This window comes from Parasteatoda tepidariorum, chromosome 8 (genome assembly GCF_982258835.1).
Source record: "Parasteatoda tepidariorum strain Cologne lab strain chromosome 8, Ptep-v5.0, whole genome shotgun sequence".
Taxonomy (NCBI): Eukaryota; Metazoa; Arthropoda; class Arachnida; order Araneae; family Theridiidae; genus Parasteatoda; species Parasteatoda tepidariorum.
The window spans coordinates 48,977,289-49,004,375 of record NC_141762.1 but is presented as its reverse complement, the minus strand read 5'-3'; the positions used below and the strand labels follow the sequence as shown (position 1 = coordinate 49,004,375).

Below are 27,087 nucleotides of genomic sequence, written 5' to 3'. Positions count from 1 at the left end.
GTTTTGCCTTACACACTAAAAAAATGAGAACTTCTGTTCTTATCTAAACAAAAAATTTACTAGAAATAAAGTAAAGTATTATAGATTAATTAACACCAGGAAATAAAATCTTTCCCTTGAAGGGCAATAATTTTATTTTATCAGCTCCAATATACAGTATTGTCCAAGTAATGGATTTGAGACAGTGACGCTAAAGCTCATATACTTGCAATTTCAAACTCTACTCAGAAGACAAGGTAACTCTGGTATCAAAAGTCGGTATAGACACACTTTCATTGATTTTTTTTCGTGTGACGCATGCCAACATTTACACAGTTGAAACTCTTGATTGAACGATTGCAAAATATTTACCTGATGAAATGTGTTCGAAAAATTATACTAGGAAAATGATAATAATGGAAGTAAATACTTTAGATGAAATTACATTGTCTTTGACCATAAATCTGCGCTTTATTTAAAAAAATAAATCAAATTAAGCTTGCGATATTTCCCTACTCATAACCACGTTTACCAGTAAATGATTACTTAAAAACATGAATTTTATTTAAACAACTTAAAAACGCGAAAATTTATTTCTAAATATAAAAAAGCATTAAGGAATTCTTTTCTAAAAATTTTATAATTTAATTGCATTTTACACTTTAGAAGAAAAAATACTACATTTATTCTTTAAACTTTCCAGAAGGTTCCAACTTGTGAAGCATTCGAATAAAATTACTTTCTGCATAAAAAAGCGTTATAAAAAATATATTTAAATTAAAAAAAACTTTCAAAGCTTTAAATAAAAAATAAAAAAAATCTCACCTTTTAAGAACGATTTAAACCACACGGCACATCGTTTTCATTTGCAGAAGGAGCAAATGAAATTTTTACTTTTCCAACTTGTAGAATTACCCAATGGATTTTTAAGGAGAAAAAGTTTCTAAATTCAGTTCGCGTGAGAGTTGGCAGCAAAACCCTGCTTCAGTTAGTTCTCTTCGGTTACGTTCGCAAACGTTTGGAATCTTTTTCGCAGTTTTAAAAGAGAGAGAGAGGGGTTCAGGATTTAATTTGATGTGTTACATACGTTGCCATGGTGCTCGACACGTCAACAAAAAAAAATTAGTGGATGATGTCTCCGTAAGCATATAAAGCTTTTTCTTTTGTTGTCGGAAGCGGGGTAAAAAGCGATGAAAACAATTGATTAGAACTGTTAGAAACGTGCTATTTGATTCGGCGATTGATTTGCAACTGTCATGTCTCCTCCCCTTGCCAGCCGTCTGCATCAATAATTTTACATGTGTGGTCATACGCTATTCTTCCTGGTTTTCTGTTGCTTTTAGTTTTCGAAATCATATATCTTGAATTTAAAAAAAAAAACTGCACAATACACGCACTATGTTTCGATTTTAAAATAAAATAAATGTTTGAAATGTTTTTACATGAAGAACGATTAAAAATATTTGAATGATCAAAAATCGAATTAAGTTATCTTCTGTTCTTTGATGATTATTTACTCGCAAAAATATCGACTTGGATTTTTCGCTTTTTTTCCCTCCTTTTCCTTCCTTTTCTAAAAATGTTTGATAGATTCTCTTTAAAACTGTATTTGTACATGCAAACGGAGAAAAAAATTCTGGTAAAATTAGCGTACTGTATGCTAATGACATTTCTGGTTAAAAAAAATACATAATTCTGGTTAAAACTAAAATACACGTTGTTAAAACCACTAATTTAGTAATTTATCCGTTCCTATTTTAATGTTTAACCTGCAAGTATGATTATAGTTCTTATTACCACATATTTAATAGAAGAAAAAAAAATTCAAAAGTAAATTTAACCGAATATATAGTTTTTATACCATGCTCTAAGGTATGATAATAAAATTATCAAATTTTACTACATTTACCAAATTTTATGACACATCATAAAATTATCTTTTTAGCGAATTTTACCAAATTTATTACCAAGGCTCTTCTGTAAAAATTTTCAAGCTCTTTGGTGTCAGCCAGAAATATGGCAAATTTTACCAGGTACACAGGTGATTTGACCACATTTGTTTTCTAGTACATAAATGCTTGAGCGATATATTTTAGCGTGAAACATTATTTCATCAAACCTAGTTGACTAAATAGTTTTATCGCACTTTTTTATAATTTTACTTGAATTTATTGTACTTAGGGCTCTTAAATATAAAGAAAATATTGCATTTTTTTAAAACTATAAATTTCTTGTAATATTTAAAAATCAGAAATTTTTTAGATTATAAATAAAGCTTTTATTCTGATGTTCTGAAAGTGTAATAAAAGTGCACTGTAAGTGCATTTAAATAGATTTGCTGTTATACCATAGCAAAATAAAAATTTACTTTAACAGTAATGTTAACAAAATTTTTATATGTTCGTATTTTCTCAGTAAAAAATATGCTTTTTTATGAAAGAAACACCAAGATGTAGGTTACTATGAATAAAAAATGTATAATTTTTAACAAAAAGATTGTAAATATTTCCTGAAATGGAAATACGTCTTACCAATTACAGCTTTCCAAGTGTGCAAACACCCTTCACAAAGCATGTATTCCGCTTCTATGTCCGCAAAACGGATACTTGATAAAATATATACATTTAAACTATTATTTACAAAATATATGAACTGTGACGAAATATTTTGGAAGATTTAAATAAGCAATTTAAAATGTAAAGGCTAATTGTATATTTTACCTCTGTGTTTGCATCTTATAATTCTACACCCTTTATAATTCAAAATACAATCTGAATACATCTCAAGGCACACGGAAATGGTTTATTAAAGTTTATTTACACTTTTAACAGAGCTTCAACAAATCACTTTTACAAAACACTTTTTAACAAAACACTTTTACAAAACACTTTTTAACAAAGCACTTTACTCTTTTAACAAAAATATTAACGCTTTAACAAAGGACTAAAAAATGACAGTCGATTTGAAATATTAATTGCAGGATAAGGAAAGGAGATGAAACTCACCGTAAGCTATTATCTATTTAGGGAACAAAAAAATTCGTTTTAACCAAGCTTAAAATTAATTTCAAACACCGTCAACTGATGGAGCTGCTTAGGGATAAAAAGTTTATCTACGTTTTAGCAGGTTTGTATCAAGCTTCCCAAAAATGACCAGCAATATTAAATTTCAAACCAAAGGAGATAAAATTGCACTATAAGCTGTAATCTGCTTAGGAAACAAATTTTTATTATAACTAAATTTAAAAACTAGTCGCAAAGTCCGTCAGTAGATGGAGCTGCTGAATGAGAAGAACAATAAAACAATATTTTCTGGGGTATATCAGATCATAACAAGTGATGAACTTGCACGAGCGTCTGTAAATTTTGCCCCTCAGACTGCATCGTGTTGTTTCTGCAAATGATGATTATTTTGCTTTATAGTTTTGAAGTTGTTTTTTTTTGTGCTAGTTTATCATTCTTTTATGGTTTTCCTCAGTACTCAGCATGATATGTCGACGAGCTCTGTAACTAATTTTGGAACTTGGAACTTATATAATATCTCATTCTACACAGAACACAGCAAACCGTATGTTTCTACATTGTCTTTTTTCTTTTTTAATTTTTAAATCTCTGTTCATTTTGGGGAGGCCTAGTATATAAAAGGTGAATCTAAAATCATGGAGTTAACTTGGAGGAGAGGTAGGGCACATATCGAAAATTAAGAATTGTATGGGAACCCATGCCCAGTAAGATTATCGCACGCAGCTAATGGCACTTTCCAATTATAAACTGTTTCTACGTCTGTCTTTGAAAAAGATCTTTTATTTTTCTAAATTGACTTAATTTCAATATTTTCTAATAATTATTGTCAAAAATCGTATTTAAATTGATTCAGTATTAATCTTTTTTATCGTAATTTAATGATTTAGATATTAACTAGATAAGTTCACCAGATCGTAAACTAACGATAAAACGGATACACTGTAAAAAAATTCAGAATCAAATTACGGTAAAAGTACCCGCAATCAGACTGTCAGTGCTTTTCACCGTGAAAATTTGCGAAGCATAAATCTGATATAACGTTATTTTTATAGTATATTTTTTAAAATCACTGCAATTAAATACATATTACTGTAAAAATTACTGTAAAATGGATTTTTTGGATACTGCACTCAGGGTGCCAATACCTCTTACCATGATTTTTCCTGATTCTGGAATTCCGGAATATTTTACAGTGTTTTTCTCAGCCTATTTTAATGCAATTTTCGGCAATTACTAATAAAAAACATAAAACGAAGATAATGTAGATGGAAAAAAGCATCTGTTCCGAGGTGCACATATAAAATGTTCATAACAGAAAAGCACCCCTAGCAGCGTATGATAACATTTCCGGTCATGGGTTCCTATACACTTCTTAATCCATATGATGCGTAAGTTTGTCCCATGATTTTAATTTTCCAGAACATCATAGGAATAATACATTCATCAACTCTTTTCTTCTTTTGGCGAAACGGGCTCTGTCTTGTTCCAGTGCTGTAACTCAGCTGAGCCAAACACAGCGAAAACAGTTGTGGTGAAAAAATATATTCCAGAAATAGTCATAAAAACTTTACTCCAATTTGCTATGGTAGCCTGTAAATTAAAATTTTCAGAATTATACTCACTTCAACTTCAATTCAATCAAATAGCTATTTACATAAACTCGTTGATAATATTTGTTTTCTATTTTCTTCTTGTGTTGTTTAAGAAATAAAATTCGCTCTTTGAAATATCCCTTAGACAAAGAAGCTTCGCATATTGTGGGTCTCGAAGCAATTTTCAGTGGGTTGTGCTAAGATGGTCACCATAACTAGCGTTGTATGAAACATTTCTTTATCTCTGTCCCTCTCTCTCTCACGTAAGGCAGAGGGGTGCGAGTGTTCTTGTTTTCCAGTGGCGCCATCTATGGCCAAGAATAACATTCCGTTATGAAATTATATTATATCCTCGTTACCCTCGAAAGAATGAATTTTCAATAGAACGAAAAATCTGAATTTTCTCCGTATTGGCTATTCCGATAAGTTACAAAAAAATTCCAGATGCACCGCAAAATTTATTTTTACCGTAAAATTTTAATAATATATAATTAAATTATAATAATATATATAATCCCATAAAATTTAAATTTCAGCAAAAAATTTGATATACCAAAATTTTTACAGTAATATTTGCGGTAAAATCATTGAATCACTGCAATTAAGTAGATGTTAGTGTAAAATTGTAACGTAAAATTTTACTGTAAAATAGATTTTATCGGATGCTGCATTCAGGGTGCCAGTACATTTTACCTTACTTTTATTCGGAGTGTTTTACATCGCAATAGAGAAAAACTTATTTAGACAAATTCACTTCTCGCTTTCCTGAAATATTTTCCGGGAGCACGAAAGAAAGGGATTTTGAGATCTTAGGTTAAAAAACATTCGCATAAATTAGAATTCCGCACATCGTGGTAATATTGTATGCTAACAGAATGTAAATCATATACATATATATAAATAATGCGGGTAACTCGTAATTTATTTAACTTTACTTTTTTTTTTCTATTTAGAAATTAAGTATATGTTAAATAAATTTTACAATATCAACATAGTTAGAATTTTGAATAACATAAACTGTAATAATCAATTAATAGAGGTATTTTATAAACAAAAGAACGTTAAGGAATTGACACAGCAAAATGAATATTATCTACAAAGACGCCATGAATTCAACAACAACAATATGTCAGCTCCTTCTACTTCTTATCTAGTAGAATGTAATTCAGAGTCTTTTCACTTCAAAGCATAATTAATTTCAAAAGAATAGAGGGTTCCAGAAATGCGTGAGAAAGGAGTACAGCACGTAAGGCAAACATTGAGGTGAGTTCTCTTATCTTATCCCACGAAAAAGATGGAAATAATTTTAATACTTCTGTTGCCTACTATGCTGAAATATCCCGAACTCATACTTACGGTGTTTGGCGTTAATCAATGGCTACTGAACTGATTTTAAATTATTACAAAAATCAAATACATAAAGAACTTATATCGCAGACATCTCTTGAAAAAAGTCAAAATTGAAAATAAAGTACTTCCGCGCAAGCAACGTAGCAGACAAAATTTAGAGAATGAAAAAAATTTGGATACATTGTTTCAAGCAAGGCTTGGTTACAATTAAAGCTTATATGTTGTAGTGCAATGAGACGGGGTGGCTCGGGGGGATGGAGCATTCACCTTCCAATGAAGTGAACCGGGTTCGAATCCCAACGATGGAATTTCGCATCCGGCTTGTACCGACCACAGTGATGAAGTAAAATATCCTCAGTGGTAGAAGTATCATGTGTTAGAGTCCCTTTACTGTAAGAATAACTGTGTGAGGTCTTCGTGGTTTTCCTCTCCATGTAACGCAAATGCGGGTTAGTTCCATCAAAAATATCCTCCACGAAGGCAAAATTCTCCCAATACTTGATCCAGAAGTTTCCTTGTCTTCTGGAATGCGTTCAGAATTACAAGTCTACGGAGTTGAGCATCGGTAGTCGTAAACGCGAAATTGGGTCGGCTGTTCAACGATGGTTATAAAATATATGTTGTACAAGATAATTTTTAGAGGTGACCAAGATGGTCCCCAAAGGCAAGTAGTATAATGATAATTCAAAGTAGTTTTATGAAAAATTATTTAAAACTCATGATTTCTTTCTATGTCCTTTTATGAAAATTAATGTGCCGAATTGCTGTAAACTCGTGGTTTCTTAAAGGAGGATTGCAATGTTAAAATGATTTGTGAAACTTGGCCATATAATGTACGAGCAAAAACAGTACAGTTATATTTTTTAAGTTCATGATCATCGTTGAGCAGCCGACCAAAATTAAGGTTTGCGGCTATCGATGTGTAACTCCGTAGTCTTGTAATTTTGAACTTAAACCAGAAGACAAGAGAATGCCTGGATCAAGTATAGGGAGAAATTTCTCTTTCGTGGAGGACTTATTGTAGGGACTAACCCACATTTTCGTTACATGGTGAGGAAAACCACGAAAATCTCACATGGTCAGTCTGTCGGCAAGGGGGCTTTATCCCATGATCCGTCTACCACTGAGGATATTTTTTTCCAGTTCCATGGCCGGGTGTGGAATTCGTATCAACCTGTCATTTCTGGGATTCGAACCCAATTTACCTCATTGGAAAGCGAATGCTCTATCTCCTGAGTCACCACAGATCAATACTGTCAAATTGCTGTGATTGCATTGTTGCTAAATTGCTGTTATTACATTATATTGTTGATATTACATGTTACAGTTACATCACTGATGCTGTTATTCTATTTCTTTGACTTATATTTTACTATACAAAGGATTACAAAATATAACAAAGCTCTGTTACTGTTTGAAATTTTTTATGAATGCAGCTTTGCGACATGAATTATAACCAAATCCATTAATTTATGTTTAAAAAAAACTGTAAAAAATCTCTAAATTGTTTCATCTACGACAAAGAATTTATATTTACCCTATTACCCTACACAAATATTTCTTAAACATAAAAGGACATGAAGGTTTTCAAGATATTAAAAATATATTTCTGAAATATAAATACAATGCTTGGTGCTATGTCGGAATCTCAAAGGGGAAAATTGTGATGGTGAATTTTATGTGATTTTATTTCATTAAATAATCTTGTATTTTGATTTTGCATACAATATTACATCGACACATTAAATATTTTTTAAGGAAAAATTAAACACCGATTTTAACCATAAAAATAAGTAAATAAATGAAAAACATTACCCCATTAGCAATGATTGCTCCAAACATCGTCGGTCCAATGATGCCCGCAATATTTCCTGTCCCACTCGTCAAACCATAAATTATACCTATTGTAATAAACCCAACCATTATTTTAGAGTTTAGCAATCTTACTACTCTGAACTTTAAATACAAAGAAATGATTAAACTATAAATGCAGTTAAAATAAACTCTACTTGCAATTATCACATTATTTCATGTAATATAAAATGAGACTAAATGTACAATGGTGTTGGAAATAACGAAAGGTGATACATACCCACAAAATTCGGCGTCATATCTACTGAAGCAGCAACAAATCCTGAAAACTTGGAACCATTTAAGAAGTTTCCAAATGTCAGCAAAAATACGATGAGGTAAGAGTGACATCCAGAAAATGCAATAGTTAAGATGCATATGGCAGACCCATATCCAGCTTAAAAATAATAAAAGTATAATTCAAAATTTTTAGGAGTAGATCTTTTATGAATAAAAATATTAATTAAGTATCAGATGAAGCATATAAAATCATGAACAATACAAGTACAAAAGGGCTAACCTCTTCGAATTTCAATTGATTAATAAAAATTTCCAACACTTCATAAAAACTAAAAATGCAGTCGACATGTTTCGAAAATGCAGTTCGGTGATATTTTTTAATGTACTTTAATTTGTTGCATACATAATTAGACATTTTTAAAATCATATCGATATTACATAATAATCGAATATCGTGAAATGATTTTAAGTTTTCGTCCCGTGGCTAAATGCAATTTTTTGTACATTTATTATTTCTTTTTTTTATAGGAACGAAAGGTTAGTGCAATCATTTTATGAAGTACAACAACGAATAAAAAATGACGAAGAAACATTTGTGTATCTTCATATTTTCCGAAAGTTAAATAAAAAATTTTTTCTTCCATTCAGACAAAAGAAATGTAAAAACATTCCGGTTACTGCAAATACTATCTTAAATTTCAATCAACTTTCATTCCAAAAATCACATACAGGGATCTCTATTTTTTTTTAATTTAAGTAAAATAATCATGGTGAACATTCAGGGTGTAACGTAACAGTGTGTGACAACTGAGCTAAAAGCATCAATTCCTCGAGAGGTAAAGCTGAAATGATGTTGCTTGAGGGACACACACGAGAAGTGATGTTCTTTTTTGTGTTGTTGAGAAAGAGAGTTTTTTTCTGAGAAGAGATATTTCTTTTGGGTAATATTTTGTGATTTTTCGTGTGAATGTTTAAATAAATTGTTTAGTACAACTCACGTCTTATTTCTGGTTGTTGTGACACAACAGAATTTTACTGGTGGCAGCGGCGGGATATAGTAAGAGTAGTTGATTTAAGGTAGTCAGTGATTGTATATGTAGTTTCTTATCAGTTGTAAATTATGGCTTTTCTTAATAAAGCGAAAAAAGTGGATTTGATAGAATTGGCCGACGAATTAGGTGAATCTGTTCCACCTCAAGCAAATGTTTGTGAAATTAAAAAAATAATTCAAACTAGTAAACATTATGAGGTTGAGGATGTAAAGATGTGTTTGACTCGTATAACGGAGGAGAGAATTAGGCGAGAAGAACTTGAAAGACAAGAACGGCGAGAAGAACTTGAAAGACAAGAACGGCGAGAAGAACTTGAACGGCAACATCAATTGGAAATGCGTAGACTCGAATTAGAAGCAAATTCTCAAATTCAGCACCAAAACAGACCGGTATCAGGTGAAACAAAGCATAAAATACAGATTTTACAAATAACTCCAAAATTTAATGAAGGTAAAGATGAAATGTCGTTGTATCTGATAAATTTTGAACGTCAAGCAGAAATTGCACAAATTCCTAATTATGAATGGGTGCCTTACCTATTGAGCGTAGTACCACCCGACATTTCAAATATGTTGGCGAGAGAGTCTCCTAATGATGCCAATAACTACGACTTTGTAAAAGAATTGATTCTTAAACAATATAAGCTTAATGCAGAGGAACTCAAACAAAATTTTTATCGACATTTTAAATCACCTGAAAAATCTTGGCGAAATTTTGCACAAGAATTAAATTGCTATTTTAGCGAATGGGTTTCTGAAGTAAAAATTACCACTTTCGATGATCTTAAGAGTTTGATGGTTACCGAGCAAATGAAACGTCATGTACCAAATGACATGAGAGATCATTTTCTTGAAGATTGGATGGAATTGAATTCTTATTCCAAATTAGCCGGAAAATTGGACGACTATGAAAGTTTTAAAAACAGTTTCAAGGAAAAGTCTGTGTCTTATAATCGAAGCAACCAAGATGATTCTTGGCGATTTCTGAACCAAAGTGATACCAGAACTAAAGAAAAGTTGACTTGGCAGAAAAACAATGTTAAAGAAAATGTTCGCGAAAGAGAATTTGAAAGAAGAAGACAGCTTAGATGCTATGAATGCGGTTCTTATGATTATCTACGCCCTCAATGTCCCAAGGCGAAAACAAATTCAGAAACTGTGGCTTCGCTTCACGTTTCGGAACCAAGGTTTCCTGATATAATGACACCATATACGAGCATTGGCGTGGTAAATGGCGTTGGCATTTCAATACTACGAGACACTGGCGCAACCTTGGATTTAATTCCTAGGAGATTTGTAAAACCTGAAATGAACACGGGTGAATTTGTTTGGATAAAAACTCCAATACAGGAAGAATCATTTTGTTTTCCATTAGCCGTAGTTGAATTAAACTGTAAGTTAGGAAAAGTGGTTACTAAGGCAGCTGTATTAGGTGATTCTCTTGATCAAGGGTATTATTTATTGGGTAACAAAACGGCTGCTCTTTTGGAAAATTCGTTTGAAGTCCCAATGATAAGTGCTGTAATGACTCGAAAACAAGAAAAAATTAATGAAAGGAGGGAAGTAGAAAATAAAGATAATGTACAGCTCGGTATAGTCGATTCCAATGAACACATCGTTACTTCTGATCAAACGGCGAAAAGCGATGACTTACTCACTGAAAAGATATTACCTTGTAATAAAGAATTTATTGGTATCGAATTGTTAAATATTTCGCTACAAAATTTCCAAGAATCCCAAAGAGAAAGTGAAGAGCTTAAAATTATTTTTGAAAAGATTCGTGACTCCAATTTTACTGTTTATTTTCCTTTACTGTTTATTTTCCTTTACTGTTTTATTTTCCTATATACCGATAAACAAAACAGTTTTATGTCAACCTATATAGATCAGTTTTGACAAAATTGTATGTATGTTTTTTTGCCATTTCCTACTTTTGCAAAGAAAACTCTGTGGAAGGGAGGAGTTTGACTGTAACGTAACAGTGTGTGACAACTGAGCTAAAAGCATCAATTCTTCGAGAGGTAATGCTAAAATGATGTTGCTTGAGAGACACACACGAGAAGTGATGTTCTTTTTTTGTGTAGTTGAGAAAGAGAGTTTTTTTCTGAGAAGAGATATTTCTTTTGGGTAATATTTTGTGCTTTTTCGTGTGAATGTTTAAATAAATTGTTTGGTACAACTCACGTCTTATTTCTGGTTGTTGTGACACAACAAGGGATATTAAAAAAAATAGCAAAAGTAAACAAATTAGCACATAAAATGGTAGTTAAACAACAATTTGGCACTATGAATATCTCTTCCGATCAATTTCTTTAATACCGTCTTGATTCTCGTTGGCCTGTACTCTACTAGATCTTGATAGGCAACTAGAGGCAGGAACTATGTTTGATAAAATAATATTTTCCAATACAGTGCAACTGGTGAATCCTTGAGGTTCCATAGTCTCTCTAAGATGAACTCCTGGACTGTTTGAGACTTTCCAGAGAGGGCATATACTTATCCCCCCTTCTGGTCCTCGATTTTCTTAGGGTCAATGGTCCGATGGACTTTTTCTGACTTCGTCAGGCATTGGAGGGTAAGCCACAACATCACAGGAACTGCCCTCGGCTCAAAGTCTAAGGCCGTCTGCTGCTATGGAAACAAGGAAATAGCGCAATTCAAAGAGGAGAGCTTCTCTCTTCCCTGATTCCCATTTCTTCGCCAACCCAAGTCAAAACTTGTTTGACCTAACACCCCTACTTGAAACATTGAAACCATAGTCACCGCCACTGCTCCAGACGAATGGCGAGGAGAGTTCTTTCCATACACAGACTACATTTGTAACGTAACACATTCAAGTTCTTCCCACGCATGCTCAATAGTAACGATATGTGAGAATTGTGTGGCCCAACACAACACATTAAAATCTCCATCATGCTCCTTTACATTGCCAATAGTATTACATAACGCATTGCCATCCTGTTAAATAACAAACGCTAAAAATAATTGGAAAAAATCTTTTGCAGTACTGAATGTACTTGCATTACAGAATGTTCCGCATAAGAAAATGTACTTGGATTACAAAATGTTCCGTAGTACAGAATGCACCAATGATAGTTAAGCATAATATCTGAATTAAAATATCATAAAAAAACGAAGAAGTTCCCAAAGCATGTCAAAAAAAAAAACATTCATCAAACCTTTGTATCACCGCCACTAGCTTGCATTGAAGCAATGAATTTAGTATCTTCTCTTTTGTCTCATGGGATCATAATAAAGTAACCACTCAAGTGTTGCGTCAAAACGGTTATATATCGTAACTGATGATTTTATTATTTATGCTTTATACGTTGTTTCCTACCTTTTTAATTTATTTATGTTATTTTGGCAACGTAAATGAAAAGCAAGGCATTGATCGAAATGGGAAAAGGGATTCTCTTACCTATTGAGCTAAAAACTTTTCGAATTAAAGTTATCCTTAGTTTTCCCGTTGAACGAAGTTTATCAGCAACAAAAGAGGCTATCCATGCCCCCACAGTCTGTGATACATAAGGTAAAGCAGACAATGCACCACTCTGAAATAAAAGATTCCTCTAATTAAAGCATCCAAACTTATTTATCTAGTCAAAATATTAATTCTTATTTAAAGTTTTCAATAAAACTTTAGTTGAGAAATTTTGATCTTATGAATGCTGTATTCTAATTGATAAAGTGGAATTATAATAGAAAAGCTATGCATGAAAATTTTCCATAAAGAATTGGCTAAAATTAGATTCTAAATTTTGAACAATATTCGCGATCGCAACGAACTATAGGGGGCGTTGTTGTATGAGACGCTTACCTGCGATTTCCATATGAACCGTCATTCAGTTACTCTGGAGACGTCGTTAATGTAGCGTGTAGCATTGCAACGTTCCTTCTTTAATGTGGTTTATTAAATTTAAAAAAGAAAAATGCTTGATCTTCTTTCTTGTACAACCGAAAACAAAATGGTATCTCTTTTTATTAGAGAAGGAATATCCAAAACACATCGGAAAAATATTTGTACATTAACAGAAAAAAATATGTATATTCTTATAAGAGTTAAAACCTAATGCCCGAGAAATAGTATTACTAAATTTAATGATATAACATGAAAGGCCCATTTAAACTTTACATTCTATAGTTTTAAGAATCATATTACTTCAAACATTAAAATAAGCAAAAAAAAGTATACATAAGCTTCATAATTTTATGAAATTTAATTTTGTAAACAACGTTTTTTGACAACAATTTTTATCAAAAAATTTCAAGTTTCAATAAAAATCATTATTTAGAAACTAAGAAACGTAAAATAAAGAATGCTGACGAAACAAAAACAAATGAACAATTCTTTTTTGTCGCCACTTTTAGTGCTACGAATATTCGTCTTTGGGATTTGCCAAAAACAAAACAAGATGCAATTTTATTTTTTCAGGAGGGAAATATTTTACCGAAAAAACGAAAATGTACCAATTCCCACAACATAAAACTTTATCTTGGCAAACGTACGTTTTGGAAATGTTATTTCATTTGGAATCTTATTCATCAGAGTTCATATGGCGATATGATTGTTTTGAATCTATGCTAAACTCTATATCGGCTCATTTTCCACCGAAATCCAATTAACTATTTTGATTTCAAATAAAGTGTTTTATTTTATGAACTGTCGCAAAAATTTTAAGTGTAGATTGGCGGCACTTAAAAACCGCCAAATCTGTAGCGGCGGTGGCGTTAATACGTCGTAAGTACCGAATTTTTATTCCATACTTTTCTGAATCATATTATTTCAAACATTGGAATATACAAGAAGTATACATAAACACATAATGTTATACCATTTAATTTTTCAAAAGTATTTTGAGAACAATTTTTATCAAAAAATTATAAACTAAAAAACGGAAAATAAAGAATTCTTAGGATAAAAAAAAACGATTTTAAGAATTATTAACATTGAAATAAAAACTTTCATATTGTTTCTTTTTTTATTATTCTTATAGTTCTTAATCAGACGTAAAAAACCATTCTGTAGAGAACCATCATCAAATGTAAAAAAAAATATTTACAAGCAAATTTTTTATTGTAAAAATCATTGCACTTACCTGATTTATGATTCCCGGAGAATTCCAAAATGATAAGTTCCTTGTTTGAAAACTTTATTCTCAAATAATAGATACATAGTTTATACCTTCATTACTTTTAGATAACATACTACACAGCAAAATTTTATAATTGATATGAATTTGAATATGTAGCTAAAAACAGAATAGCTGAATTCTAGTTGAACTTATTCTTTCAAAATTAAAAAAAACTTACCAAGAAAACGATTTAAATTAATTAAGAATCAGCACAAATGGCACTATTTCAAGTAACTTGGATAATTTTTTATTGTTGTTTTCCGAATTATATGGATACAGAAATATATACTATTCTATAACGAAGAAGAATATGCTATAACTATTACAATTCTGTATGTTCTGAATTCATATTTATTCACTGGAATGACGAAAGCAATGTTGACTTCACTTTAATTCGTAATGAATTGAAGACAGAAGAAATGCATTTTACCTTAATACACACATCTGTAACAGTATCCGAAATCGGAAGTCATCAGTTGCAAGTTTGTTGATAATAGAAATTAAAAATTATTGACGAATTTTTCTTCAAATGTTTGGCGTGTTCTGTTCCTGAAAGATTTACTAATATTCTGGAGATTTTTTTCAAGTTCTTCGGCCTTTTCCTTAGGGAAATTTTGTTTCTTATTTGCTGCTAAAAAATGGCGTCTGATTCAGTCAATGACTTTGATGGAACTAAATGAAAACGTGATAAATTAATGTCCGATATTTACAGGCTCCCGCTAGACGGCGTACTCGAGCGTTGCGATCGCGAATACAGAGAATTTCTGTAGAATAGTTGTTAATTTACTCTACAATCGCAATTACTCTCAAAAGTTTTTTTACTTAGAATGAAAAAAATTTCAGAGAAAGCATGTCAAGTAATAACAAATATATTAAAATTAAATTTCTAATTTTACACAACTTTCAAGCGATTTCCGTTTTCTTCGAAAAGCCAAATTTGAAAAGGCAATAATTAGAAAATGACATTATTTATCGAATAGTTTGCTCAAAAATTTATTTATTTCGGAAAAAAATGTGCCGGAAAAAACACTAAGGCAATGTCTGTAAGATATAATAACAAATATTTTAAAATTAAATTTCTAATTTTGGAAAACAAACAGTTTCTGTAAAATAATTGTTGCCTCATATTAGTATACCTTATTCTGCTTAAAAAAGTTTTTAAAAGATTATTTATTAAAAAACGATTTCATTTATCGAATCGTTTGCTTTAAAAACTCTGGTGATTTTTTCTCACTTTTAATTGTTTTTTTAATAATAAGAGACGAGATTATTTCACAAATTTCACGCATTTCATAGATATTTTTATAGATTGTCCACAAATTATTACATTTGTAAAACAAATTACTATATAATTATGCATACTGTATAATTTGCAAAAAAAGAAAATGTTTTTCTTCGAAAATGCTTGGTAGGTTGAGCAAAATTTAAGAGCTGATATCAACATATTTTTTTATAAATCATATGAGTAATTTTTTATTATTGGAAGTAAAAGATTTTTTTAAAAAAATATTCAGTCGATGACTACTAAATAATTAATTCTTTTAAAAATAAATCACCAAATAATAATAAATAAATAAAAATAACCAAGATTAAATCACCGCTTTAATATTGAAATGAAGAATTGAATTGAGGTATGTTGGAATTTGAGTCATCAGCATAATATATCCAAAATTATTTCCAATGCAGGCGAACATCAATGCCCAAACAGGTAATGAAGTTAAAATACTTTTCCATGGTACATTCTGTTTCTGAAAAAGTGACAAACAACTAATGTAATAAAATTCAACAGCAAAATGAGAAATTTTATTTGGAATGTCTAAAAAATTGCGTGTATTTAACATGTTTCCATTTCATACAATGTCTTCTCTTTTCACTGTTTTTAAATTTCAATATTCATCATATTTTTCACTGTCTGAATAATTCCATCAATAATATAGTTCACATTTGAGTTTATTTTATTACGTATAGCAGTATCAAAATTTCTGTCAAATATACGACGAGCAATAAAGTGCTAGGTGAAAACCTGTATAATTTTCGATATAATAATCAGGTGATCGGTTTTTCACGTAATACAGCTCAATGAGTCGAGAGCCTAAACTAAAACCTCAGGTCTAACCATAAATGTGCTGATTAATTAACATAGAAGATATTTTGAGTTAGGAAATCCGACACAAAAACTTACTTTCTCTGAATAAACATAATTTCTTTTCGATGGATTCGTATTCTTGATCATTATAATAGAGGGGTAGCCACCGTCTGGAAAATTAGGGTTTTTATAGTTCAGGCAGGTGAGCAATCGAAACTTTCGGTTCCCTAATGTTAACTTCCCCTATACCTTCAAAACTAATAAGGCAAATGAAAAAACACTTTTGCTTAATTATAAAACGTGCTTTTTCAAAGATAATTTCATGTCAAAAATAATTATTTAAAATTATTAAATGTTTTTTATTATTTATTCCAATACAGGTGATAAAGTTTTTAAACCAAAACAGTTTAAATTATAAGCTACTTTTTTTTTAAATTTTAAGGTATTAAAATTCTTTCATTTTAATCAACATTTGAAATCCAAAATTTCAAATTAATCAGTTGGTTTGTTCGGGAGAAATAAAATTTTACAAATACGACTTCTTTTAAATGAATAAATACGCAAATAAAGAAATTAACAATCGAAAATTAATTTCTTCTAATAAAAAGAAAATTTCTTCTCTGGTACCTAAACTATTGGGGCTATATTTTCTGGGCTGTGGTTAACCCCTGTATTTTAAGGGCCAAGAATCCGGAAAAAAAAGGTTTAAACAGAGGAAATGCATTTTTGTGTCTTATTCTGTATTTTAAAATATCGTCTGCATTATTTAACTAGCTTATTTAAGGCTAAACCTCCAAACCATTAGGAGTACGTAAAAATCCGATCATTAGATCAAAAGTTATTCTGGGTGCTCACTTTTTTGCAATCATCCCTTATGACGTTGCGATGATATTTTACAATAAAAAATTAAAGGACACTATTTCATTCTAAAAATAATAATAATAAAAATGTATGTGTTGTGTTTCTTTTTGTACCAAAGTGTAACAAGTGAATGAAATAAATTAGTCGACAAATTCATTTAGCAATTGGTTTGAGAAAAAATTGAATTAATCACAAGTAACTTTTTCCCAACGAGTATTATTGCTTACTACTCGAGGTTCATAATAGACCCCACTTCTTAAGGTGTTTTTTAATTTTTTTTTATTTTCTGTCTATTTTACTTTGCCATTTTTTCCCTGCTGTGCTTAATGATTTTTCTCTAAATAAATAATAAAAAATACGATGATTAACATACATTAAGAATGTCAACTATCATAAAAAATATTTTGAAGAAATATGGATAGAAAATAAAAGTAGGGTTCGATGAAATTCACTTTACTGAGCGAAGTCTAGTTCTTGTTTACTTCATATGGTTATTGTAAATTAATATATGCTTTAAACAAAATTATGGATCAAGTATTGATTCACCAGAAAATATTTATCGTCATTAAATAGAAAAATATTAGAGCCTGCAAATTATTTTTATAAAAAGCAGTGTGGTACTATATGGAACAGTTTATATAAAACTCCACAATAGACCCCATTCGAGTAAACGAAAAACCTTTAGCAAGAGAGGATTAATGTTGATTTCCCGTTTATCACTCATTAATTTTTCTCTTAAAGTTGATTTAACTGTATCAATCCTCTTACAAAGAGGCTCAGGGGATAGAGCACTCGCCTCCCAATGATGTGACCCAGGTTCGAATCTCACAGATGGCTGGTTGAAATGAATTCTGCACCCGGTTCGCATAGACCACAGTGCCGACATAAGATATCCATTGTGATTAACGGGTTATGTGTTGGAGACCCCTTGCTGTCGAGCTAAGCGAGGATGGTTTTATGGGGGATTTTTTTTTATCAATGTAACGCAAATGCGGGTTAGTTCCATTGAAAATCCCTTCATGTAGACTAATTTTTCTCAATGCTTGATCTAGAAGTTCCCTTATCTTCTCAATTGCGTTTGAAATTACAAGACTATGGAGTTGAACATTAATAATTTTAAACTCAGAATTGGGTGATCTGTTCAATGCTGGTTATAAAAGAAATAAAATCCTTTTACGTATACACAAATATGACAGCCGTTTATTCAAAGAATAAATGATTTCGCAGGAAATTCAAATTCGAATTTAAAAAAGTGGAAAAAAATAATTATATATTTTAAAGTTTATTTTTTAAAGGCAGTTAATTTAAAACAGTTGAGCACCGTTGTATTTTAAGTTTCTAGCAACTAAAACAAATTATTAAAATTAAAAGTAACTTAATACTCCTTTGTCTTTAGCAGAAGATACGTCTTTGAATTTCTCAATCTCTTCTTGAGTTATGGTTGGGTGAACATTTGGAGATTCATAGATGAAAATAACCCACAAAAAGTACCACGCACAGCCGATGGTACCTAGAACAAAAATGGTACATCTAATCTTATCATTTGATAAATGAGATACGTTAACACGTCGAATGCCACGCTAATTTTACATGGCTTGCCCGTCTGGACAAATGGTAAATGACTACAAACTAAATTTGAAAATATTAGACAGATTTTGCTAGGTATAGCATGGTAGATATAGCATGACGAAAAGGTATAGCATGACACATCTGAAAAAAGTGGTGAATTATATAAGCTAACGAATTGTTTAGAAATAATTGTGGATAAAAATCTACTAAATTGAATTTACTAAACCAAGAATCACAATTAATAAACTACCACTTGAAAATATGTATTCGCTGTCCGGAGTAAGTTGTCATCACTGTGTATATAGATGTCCAACAACCGACGTAAAATAATCGACTGTTTAATAAATATCAAATGATGTATGATTGACTAACTATTGCTTAGGAAACCAGTTTTTTGCATCGAATTTTCAAAGTTAGTTTAATAAGTTCATAAATGTATAAAAGTATGGTCAGATTAGTTTAGTCAGAAATCCGGTCATATAAGTTATATGTCCTTAATGTTAACTATTTTTATGTAATTTACTATAAAAAAATATTCTCACACTCAATTAAAAAAATAGTTTCTTAAAAAAATTTACCAAAAGAAATGTTTGGGATTTCTATCTATAATTATAATATATATAATTAGCTACTACAAGTTTTTCTATTGGTATTAAAAAATATTTCTGTAGAAAATACCAAATATCTAATGAGTTTTTTACACAAAACCGCACTTGTAGCAGGTAATTCTTTTCGTTTTTCAATTAACATGCTCTTAAGGTCCCAAAAATGAATTATAAATTAAAAAATCAATTAAAGAAAAAAGAAAATGCGATAGAAGTATACGATTTACCGCGTTCTGGTTAAGAAAACATGTATTTATCCTCTAACTAAAAATTTTGTTAGGAGATGGCGCTTACAGAAAACAACTATAAAACGATGACTTCAAAATAACCACAATTTGCTGTAGCAACGAAACGCAGTCTTAAAACAAAATTAACCCACGCCTATAGAAAAGTTTTAGTAGGAGTCGCTTGCAGAAAAGTTTTAGATATTCAGCAGCGCCATCTTTTGATAAACTTCATTACTAACTTTTAAATTTGTTATCAATAAATTAGCTGGTTTCCAAAATAAAACACTGTAAACCGTACATTGTTACTCTTTTTTCGGATTATTTTTTCATCACGTCGGTCATTTTTAGGACCTCTAATAAAAGTTGATGCAATATTTACATTTTAATCATCACAAAATTTATGTCTTTTTCCTTTGAATATAGTTATCAAAATTAATATTTAAAAAAAAAACATGGATGCGTGTATTATAATAATAGGGTACGTAGAATTGTGAAAAAACGGCAATGTTATGCTCATTTTATGGTTTTAAAATTTTATATTGTGATGATGACAAACGCAAACTATGTCCACATGTAGTAAAATCAAAGTGAAACCTACCGAAAACATAGAAAACAGATGGCCATCCGCCTAAAAAGTTCGATGCACTTAGTAGTCCAGCTACCGAGAACGAAAACACCATTCCAATAGATCCACCAGTCAAAATTATGGATGTTATCCGGCTGCGCTCAAGTTTTGGTGACCATCGACTTATAATTGCAAGGACAGATGGATAAGTGGCCCCCTAAAAATCATAAAAGTTGATGTGTTTCTTTTTTATTTCAATTCTTATTTCAGCTTACACCGACCCGTTTCTGCGTTTTTTTCCTAGTTATTTCACATACGTTATTTTTTTATGTGAATTAAATATGCATTAAAACGTCTAGCGAACAAAATAAAGAAAACTAATAACAAAAAACTACAACTCATAAATAAGTACATTTTTTTTAATAAAATCTAATATACGACACATAATATTATTCGATTTAGAAATTCAAACAAATCAATTAACCTGTTTTACTTCCCTGTAAATATGTTTCTCGACCATTATACATTGCATGCAGGGAAAACTCTTCCCCGTTCTTGAAAAAGTTAGGCGCACTTGATTTTTATAGATCAGGGCATATTGATATCGATAGAACTCTATTTACGATATTACCTCTATCTATTACTAATTATTTTTATAGCATTCTTTCTTAAAGACTCTTTTTTTTCTGGCTCGCTTGCTTGCTTTTGTGAGCCGCCGAAATGATCATCGCCTTGTAAAGGTTAGATCCACTGTTTGAAGTGATAGGAAGAAAAAAAAAAGCCCTGCTTACCAAGCCCAATAAATTTTTCTATTATTTTTTTTAAAATAAAAGATAGGAAATTTAATTAAAGGACTTTCTACAAATTTAGTAACGAAAGTGAATAAAAACTAATATTATTCATGATATAATTTAATAAACAAAATTATTACCATTAATTTAATCTTGCAATTAATACTGTTAGTAGAGTTAAAGCGTAGACACTAAATTAATCAATTTATGTGTATTAACTAACATAGTACTTTTTTTAATAAAATATAGTTTAGAGTTATCAAGATTAATTATTTATTTGGAAGTGTACACATTTATTTAAATAAAGTTGAAATAACGTAATCATGTTTTAAAATAAAGTTATTTAATTTGACAATTATTAATACAAATATTAATATTTTAATATGATTTTTTTTTCCTTTGTGAAATGGTAAAAAAAAATATTCCTAAATTTTTTGTACTGAATACAATTGCTTTTGTGCACAATTTTGTCCATTAGTATTAAATTGCGTCGACTTAAACAATAAGAAAGACTTTTAAATTTTCTTGTACTAAATAAAATTATATTCCTTGGTACTTCTAATTTTTTATCGATAAAATTATACAGAAACAAGCAAAAAATATATATTATTTCATTGTTCTAAAATAGAAAAAAATCTTCCATAAGAAGATTCAATCGAAAAATCAAGTGTCCTAGATGATACAGTACAATTAAAATAAATGATCTTAATTTGCTATTATTATACAGCCTCATTTATAAACTTAAACTCCTAGAATTGTAATTTATATTTCATCTATAAGCGAAGATATACTTTGGAGTGTGGTAAATATTTGCAACTCCTTAATTTCTGCAATTAGTATGCGCAATTTATACTTGTAACAACGAGTACTATTTTCTTTGTTTGAGACCATTTCAAGTTTATTCAGGCATGTGCCAGAAAGCAATTTTTGAACTCAGAAAAACTTGCATTTGAAAAAATAATTAATGTAGACAAGAACCAAACTCTGTTAAGACAAAGTAAAACTTTTTTAAAGAAAAAAAATTGCTTTGTTTGTTATCTGATCAAAAAAGTCGAACATTTAAAATTCGATTTCTCAGGAACTGTTCGACCAATTTTGCTACGTAAAATAATATTCTTCAAAATAATGCAAAAAATTGTATACCTGACTATTTAATTTTTTCGATTATTATTAAATAAAAAAACAAAAATAATAAATTTTTAATAAAGATTATTTTTTGCAGGGAATCTTTGAACAAACGATTTTTATAATTGTATGCAACAAATTTTCAATTCGCTTAAACATGTATAAGTCGTCAGAAAGACATGTAAAGAAAACAAATTAACACCAGCAAGAACAAAAAAAACATCTAAAGACAAAATGAATTAGAACTCCTTATATCATCGATTGCATCATACTGAATAGTTTTCTTAAATAAACTATTTCATGATTACAAGCATCAATTTCTTCAAAGAATATTTAATAACAATATTTTGCAAGTTAAATCAGAAACTAATATTGCAATAAAATTTTAAATATGTCACCTCGCCAAATCCTGCTAAGAATCGAAGAAGAATAAATGGCACCGATCCCCATTGAACTACGAATGGACTCAGTAAAGTGAAGAGAGATGTGGAAAAAATGCAGCAACCAAAAACTTTCACTGGACCTAATCTATCTGCCATATAACCCCCAGGTAACATAGCACAGAAGTAGCCATAGAAAAATGCACTTAGAATAAATCCTTGCTGTATGGAATCCCAATCATAGCGTTTGCCCTAAAAATAATAATTGAAAAAAAATGTTTTAAAGTAGCAATGGCTGAAATTTTACTCGATGAACAATTTTGCTTCATAATAATAATGATAAATAAAAAACTGAAGAAGGACAAAATTAACATTCTGCTGAGTAAACCAAAGACTTTATTAATTTATTTACTAAATGTTTTAAACACTAATTCTTTTTTCTTAAATCACTTATTCTGATGCATTTGTTTTTACAAACTTCCAACTAGGAAAAAGTTTTTCTCAAAACTAATATGTATTATTGTTACATCTAATATGATTTTAATGTACATCTAATATGGTTTTAATGTATATATGTTTCAATAAGATTTAGTTTGTCCATCGTATTTTTTTAACTTCATCTTTTTTTACATGAAATCACATATTTTTTAATAAAGCTCACATAAATCAATTCTTTATTATAGTTAAGACAGACAGACCGAACTTAATGGTATAGTTTACCTCATATGCTTTTTGCTCAGTTTTCACCTGGTCAACTAAAACAGGACATTCGGCTGTACTATTGGTCCCATTGGAAAATTGAACTTCAGTGTGATCCACCATAGCAACTATAGCTACGCTAACACACACCTTCATGCAGGCAGCATTAAATAAACCAAAAAAAGCTAAAATAGTAACTATGAACCGCTTCGGTAGTCCTCTGCTTTTTGATGCTTCTAAAATGTAACAATTTCAGTTAAACATAATATTGATTGATGAAAATAAGTAAAATATATATATGTATATAAATACAGGGTACCCGAAATTCGGGCAAACTTCGATCAAAAACATAGTTTTTAAATCAAACAAAGTGAATTTCTTATTTATTCATGAAGTATACAGTATAGGGCCAGGTATGGCATAGCAAAACGGGCAAATGGCCACCATGGCTTTGAGGGCAAATACGCGCGATTTTGTAGAAATTTCCAAGTATCGATTAGCATAAATGTGGCTGAAATTTGTCATTGCAGCGCTAATCAAATTCTAAATCAAAGCGTGGGCTCGTTGACATTAACCTAAGACTTGAAAAAGTAAATGGAAGAAAGTAATAAAGTGACTCGAAATAACATGGTCTGGGCAGACAATTTTCATCACTAAAACAAGAAATTACTCGACCAGGAAATGCTAAAATATTATACAATTATTGCTTAGCGATGAAACTAATTAATTTTTAATTATATTAAATTGCCATCTGTTAACTCTGTCTTTATTTTTTTCCCTCCAGGTAGCGCCCTTTTTCCTACAAGCGCCATTTTTTCTACTATTTTGTAAGAACCAATCAATATCAAAATCTGTTTAATCAAAAATACTTCCTTCTGAAATGAAATGTGCTTTCAAAATCGTGATCGGAACAAATATTCTATATATATATATATATATATATAAGTATAATACTTGTTTTTATAGCATTTACTTCTTCCGAACGACCCATCTATATCCATGATGAATAAGTGAAGTTGCAAAACTTCGAACTAAATAAAATTATTTTTTGAACCATCACAATTACGGTAAAGGATTTTGATTTCAACATTTCAATATCAACTAATCAATATAAATAGGTTATCGTCAAAACCATCTCAATACAAAATACTTCCTTCATTTATGCAACTAAAAAAAGGCACCATAATTGCTTAAAAAGTTCAAATGCCTAGGCATCATTTTGTCTTTCGTGTCAAATGTCAGAAAGTGGATTGAGACGGGTTTAAAAAGTATAAAAAACAACTCTTAAAATGAGAAATCAGGAATGTGAACAAAGCTATGAAATACTTTCTTAATTTATATAATTAAAAAAAGGCACCATAACTGCTTAAAAAATTTAAATGCTTAGATATCATTTTGTTTCTCTTATCAAATTTCAGAAAGCGGATTAAGACGGGTTTAAAAAATAAAAAAACAACACTTCAAATAAGAAATCAGGAATGTGAACAAAGCTATGAAATACTTTTTTCATTTATATCATTAAAAAAGGCACAAGAATTGCTTAAAAAGTTCAAATGCCTAAATATCATTTTGTCTCTCTCATCGAATTTCAGAAAGAGGATTGAGACGGGTTTAAAAAATAAAAAGAACAACAGTTCAAATGAGAAATCAGGAATGTGAACAAAGCTATGAAATACTTTTTTCATTTATATCATTAAAAAAGGCACAAGAATTGCTTAAAAAGTTCAAATGCCTGAATATCATTTTGTCTCTCTCATCGAATTTCAGAAAGAGGATTGAGACGGTTTTAAAAAATAAAAAGAACAACAGTTCAAATGAGAAATCAGGAATGTGAACTAAGCTATGAAATACTTTATTCATTTATAAAGTCCCCATAATTGCTTATAAAACTTTAATACTTAGATATCAGTTTATCTCTCCTGTCAAATTTCAAATAAAGGATTGAGACGGTCCTTAAAAAAAATAAAGAATAAGACATTTCAAGTATGAAATCAGAAATGTGTATAAAACAGTAAAATACTTTCCGTATTTACGTAATGAAAAGAAAAGCACCATAATTACCTACCAAATTCGAAAACCTAGATATTTTGTCTCTCCACTCAGATTTCTAAAACATGATTAAGATAGTTCTTAAAAAATAAAAACAATAAATTAAACAAATAGCGCATCAAATAAGAAATGTGAACAAAACTGAAACCCCAAAAAAATATTTAACAGTTTTAAACTTACTTTTTATCGTATTTACTTCTTCCAATTTAAAATCTGCGCCCATGTTGATTAAGTGTAATTCAAACAATTCAAATTAGTTTCTTTTTCCAAATCTTGCTCAAAATTCCTTTGAATAACACGTTTCCAGTAGTTAATTATTTTTATTGAATTAATGAGAAATTAATATTTCTCACAATAAATATTCTCCCTCTTTTTCTCAAACATACGAAACAAGGCATTCTTCATAACTACATCAAGGTATGACATTGAAATTTAAGGACAGCTCACATGAGCTTACCTTTCAAAAATGAGATCTTTGCGATTTATTAGAGGGCATAAATAAGCGTATGTAAAACAAACAGGGGATTGCGTTCAGCCAAAAACCAATTGTTTTCTTTCCTTAGATAAATTTTTAAGAAAAAAAAATGAAATAAAAATAACTGAGTTATCTTTTAGAATCTATCTATCTGAGTTTCAAAAGTTAAAGCAATGCCTTGCACAAGACATTCAACTTTTTCTTGTTATAAAAAACATTTTGTTTTGTTTTATTTATTTTTTATTCAAAAAACAAACAAAAAATTACAATTTAAGGCCATATTTCAAGGAAAGAGGTCAGGAATTATTTTTCATGGGCCTGGAAATGTTCATAGCCCGGTCAAACTTTCGTACCAAAAAAAAAAAAAAAAATTATATATTCAAATAATTTCTTATTAGGAAACTCCTCATAAATTCCGTTTTGTATCTATAAAAACTTGAATAAACGGTTTTTAAAAATACTACGAAAGATAAAAATAAAACTTCTTGTATTTAGAGAAAGGGGCCATAAAACTTGTGTCCAGTTATAAATAAGGCAAAATATGACTCATTATTCTTATAGGATACATAATAAAAGAAAAAAACGTCTAAGTTAACTAAGCATTACGTTTCAAAAATAATTAAAAAGTTACCAAATGTCACATTTTATTCTGATATCGCACAGTGGGACGAAATTTGCTTTTCACGTAAAATCGAAATTCGCTTTTGAAAAATCAAAACTTTGAAAATCAGTCTTCCATGTTGCTTTCCAACGAACTGTTACATGGAAAGTCAATATCGATCTTCACGTTTAATTCTATTTCTCTAAAGTGTTTCCTCACAGGTCTCAGTGTCCCACAGACAGACAAAAACACTAACTTATTTATTATTATTAATATTATATGCATAGATAGATTTTATAAAAATAGAGAAATAATCTCTAAATAAAATTCAAAGGTTAAGATATGTAACAAAAATTAAAATTTTAGAAATATTTGAAATTAGAGTTAAGTTTTTTATATTTATGTGTTTTCATAATAACCAATAAAAAATAAGCATTAATTCCAGTTAAATATATTATGAAAATTACAATAGAATAATATGAAAATTGTGAAACAAATTTCAGAGATTGTAGGTTCAAAAGTCTTATCTTTGATGCGTTTTTTATTTGGTTTATAACCTTACATCAGTTTAGAATTAAAAATCTGTTATGTAGACTTTAGAGAACATCGATTATTAATAAATGATCACAATTTAATATTTTTCGCTACTGTGAGGATTATCCATTTTTTATTCAGTTTTGCTCCAAATGATGTGATTCGTAATGCCCTTTTTTTTTTCAAGTGATCTTGTACGATATTTGTTACAGCGAATGAAAGAAGAATGGGTAAGTGAGGGTATAAGAAGCAAGGAAAATATCTAATCATTGAATAGGTGAATCAGTTTATAAATAAAT

General features: G+C 30.0%; 2 protein-coding genes across 4 annotated transcripts in view; both read right to left on the bottom strand.

Moving 5' to 3' along the window:
* The window catches only part of LOC107446920 (uncharacterized), a 51,045-nt gene extending 49,942 nt beyond the window's left edge, over window positions 1-1,103 (bottom strand). Inside the window, exon 1 of one of the 2 annotated variants that reach the window (XM_016061698.4) lies at window positions 805-1,103. The gene's annotated coding sequence lies outside the window, so the exon portion shown is untranslated. The remainder of the gene's footprint in view (window positions 1-804) is intronic. The other variant, XM_016061699.4, reaches the window with a different exon arrangement.
* A 1,660-nt stretch (window positions 1,104-2,763) lies between these two features.
* LOC107446941 (putative inorganic phosphate cotransporter) lies at window positions 2,764-25,646 on the bottom strand. Of its 2 annotated transcripts, XR_015428731.1 has the most exons (11): window positions 25,359-25,646; window positions 23,151-23,365; window positions 22,449-22,682; window positions 20,168-20,351; window positions 18,551-18,678; window positions 15,820-15,969; window positions 12,508-12,640; window positions 8,037-8,192; window positions 7,760-7,845; window positions 3,174-4,592; window positions 2,764-3,117 (listed from the first exon to the last, which is right to left on the bottom strand). XR_015428731.1 is itself a non-coding variant. In XM_016061726.4 (10 exons), exons 1-10 carry the CDS (start codon window positions 25,399-25,401, stop codon window positions 4,446-4,448), a joined length of 1,476 nt encoding a protein of 491 aa, XP_015917212.3. In that variant the 5' UTR covers window positions 25,402-25,646; the 3' UTR covers window positions 2,764-4,445. The 2 variants fall into 2 exon arrangements, 1 of the variants encoding a protein (XP_015917212.3); XM_016061726.4 differs by having other exon boundaries at window positions 2,764-4,592.
* Window positions 25,647-27,087: the final 1,441 nt, after the last annotated feature.

Excerpts from the sequence above, each read along its gene's own strand:
- LOC107446941 (XM_016061726.4), bottom strand. The coding sequence starts at position 25,401 with ATGGGCGCAGATTTTAAATTGGAAGAAGTAAATACGATAAAAA. Across the intron at positions 15,970-18,550 it reads CTTCTGCTAAAGACAAAGGA|AAACAGAATGTACCATGGAA; the intron begins GTATTAAGTTAC and ends TCACTTTTTCAG. Across the intron at positions 8,193-12,507 it reads AAAAGTTTTTAGCTCAATAG|CTGGATATGGGTCTGCCATA; the intron begins GTAAGAGAATCC and ends ATTATTTTTAAG.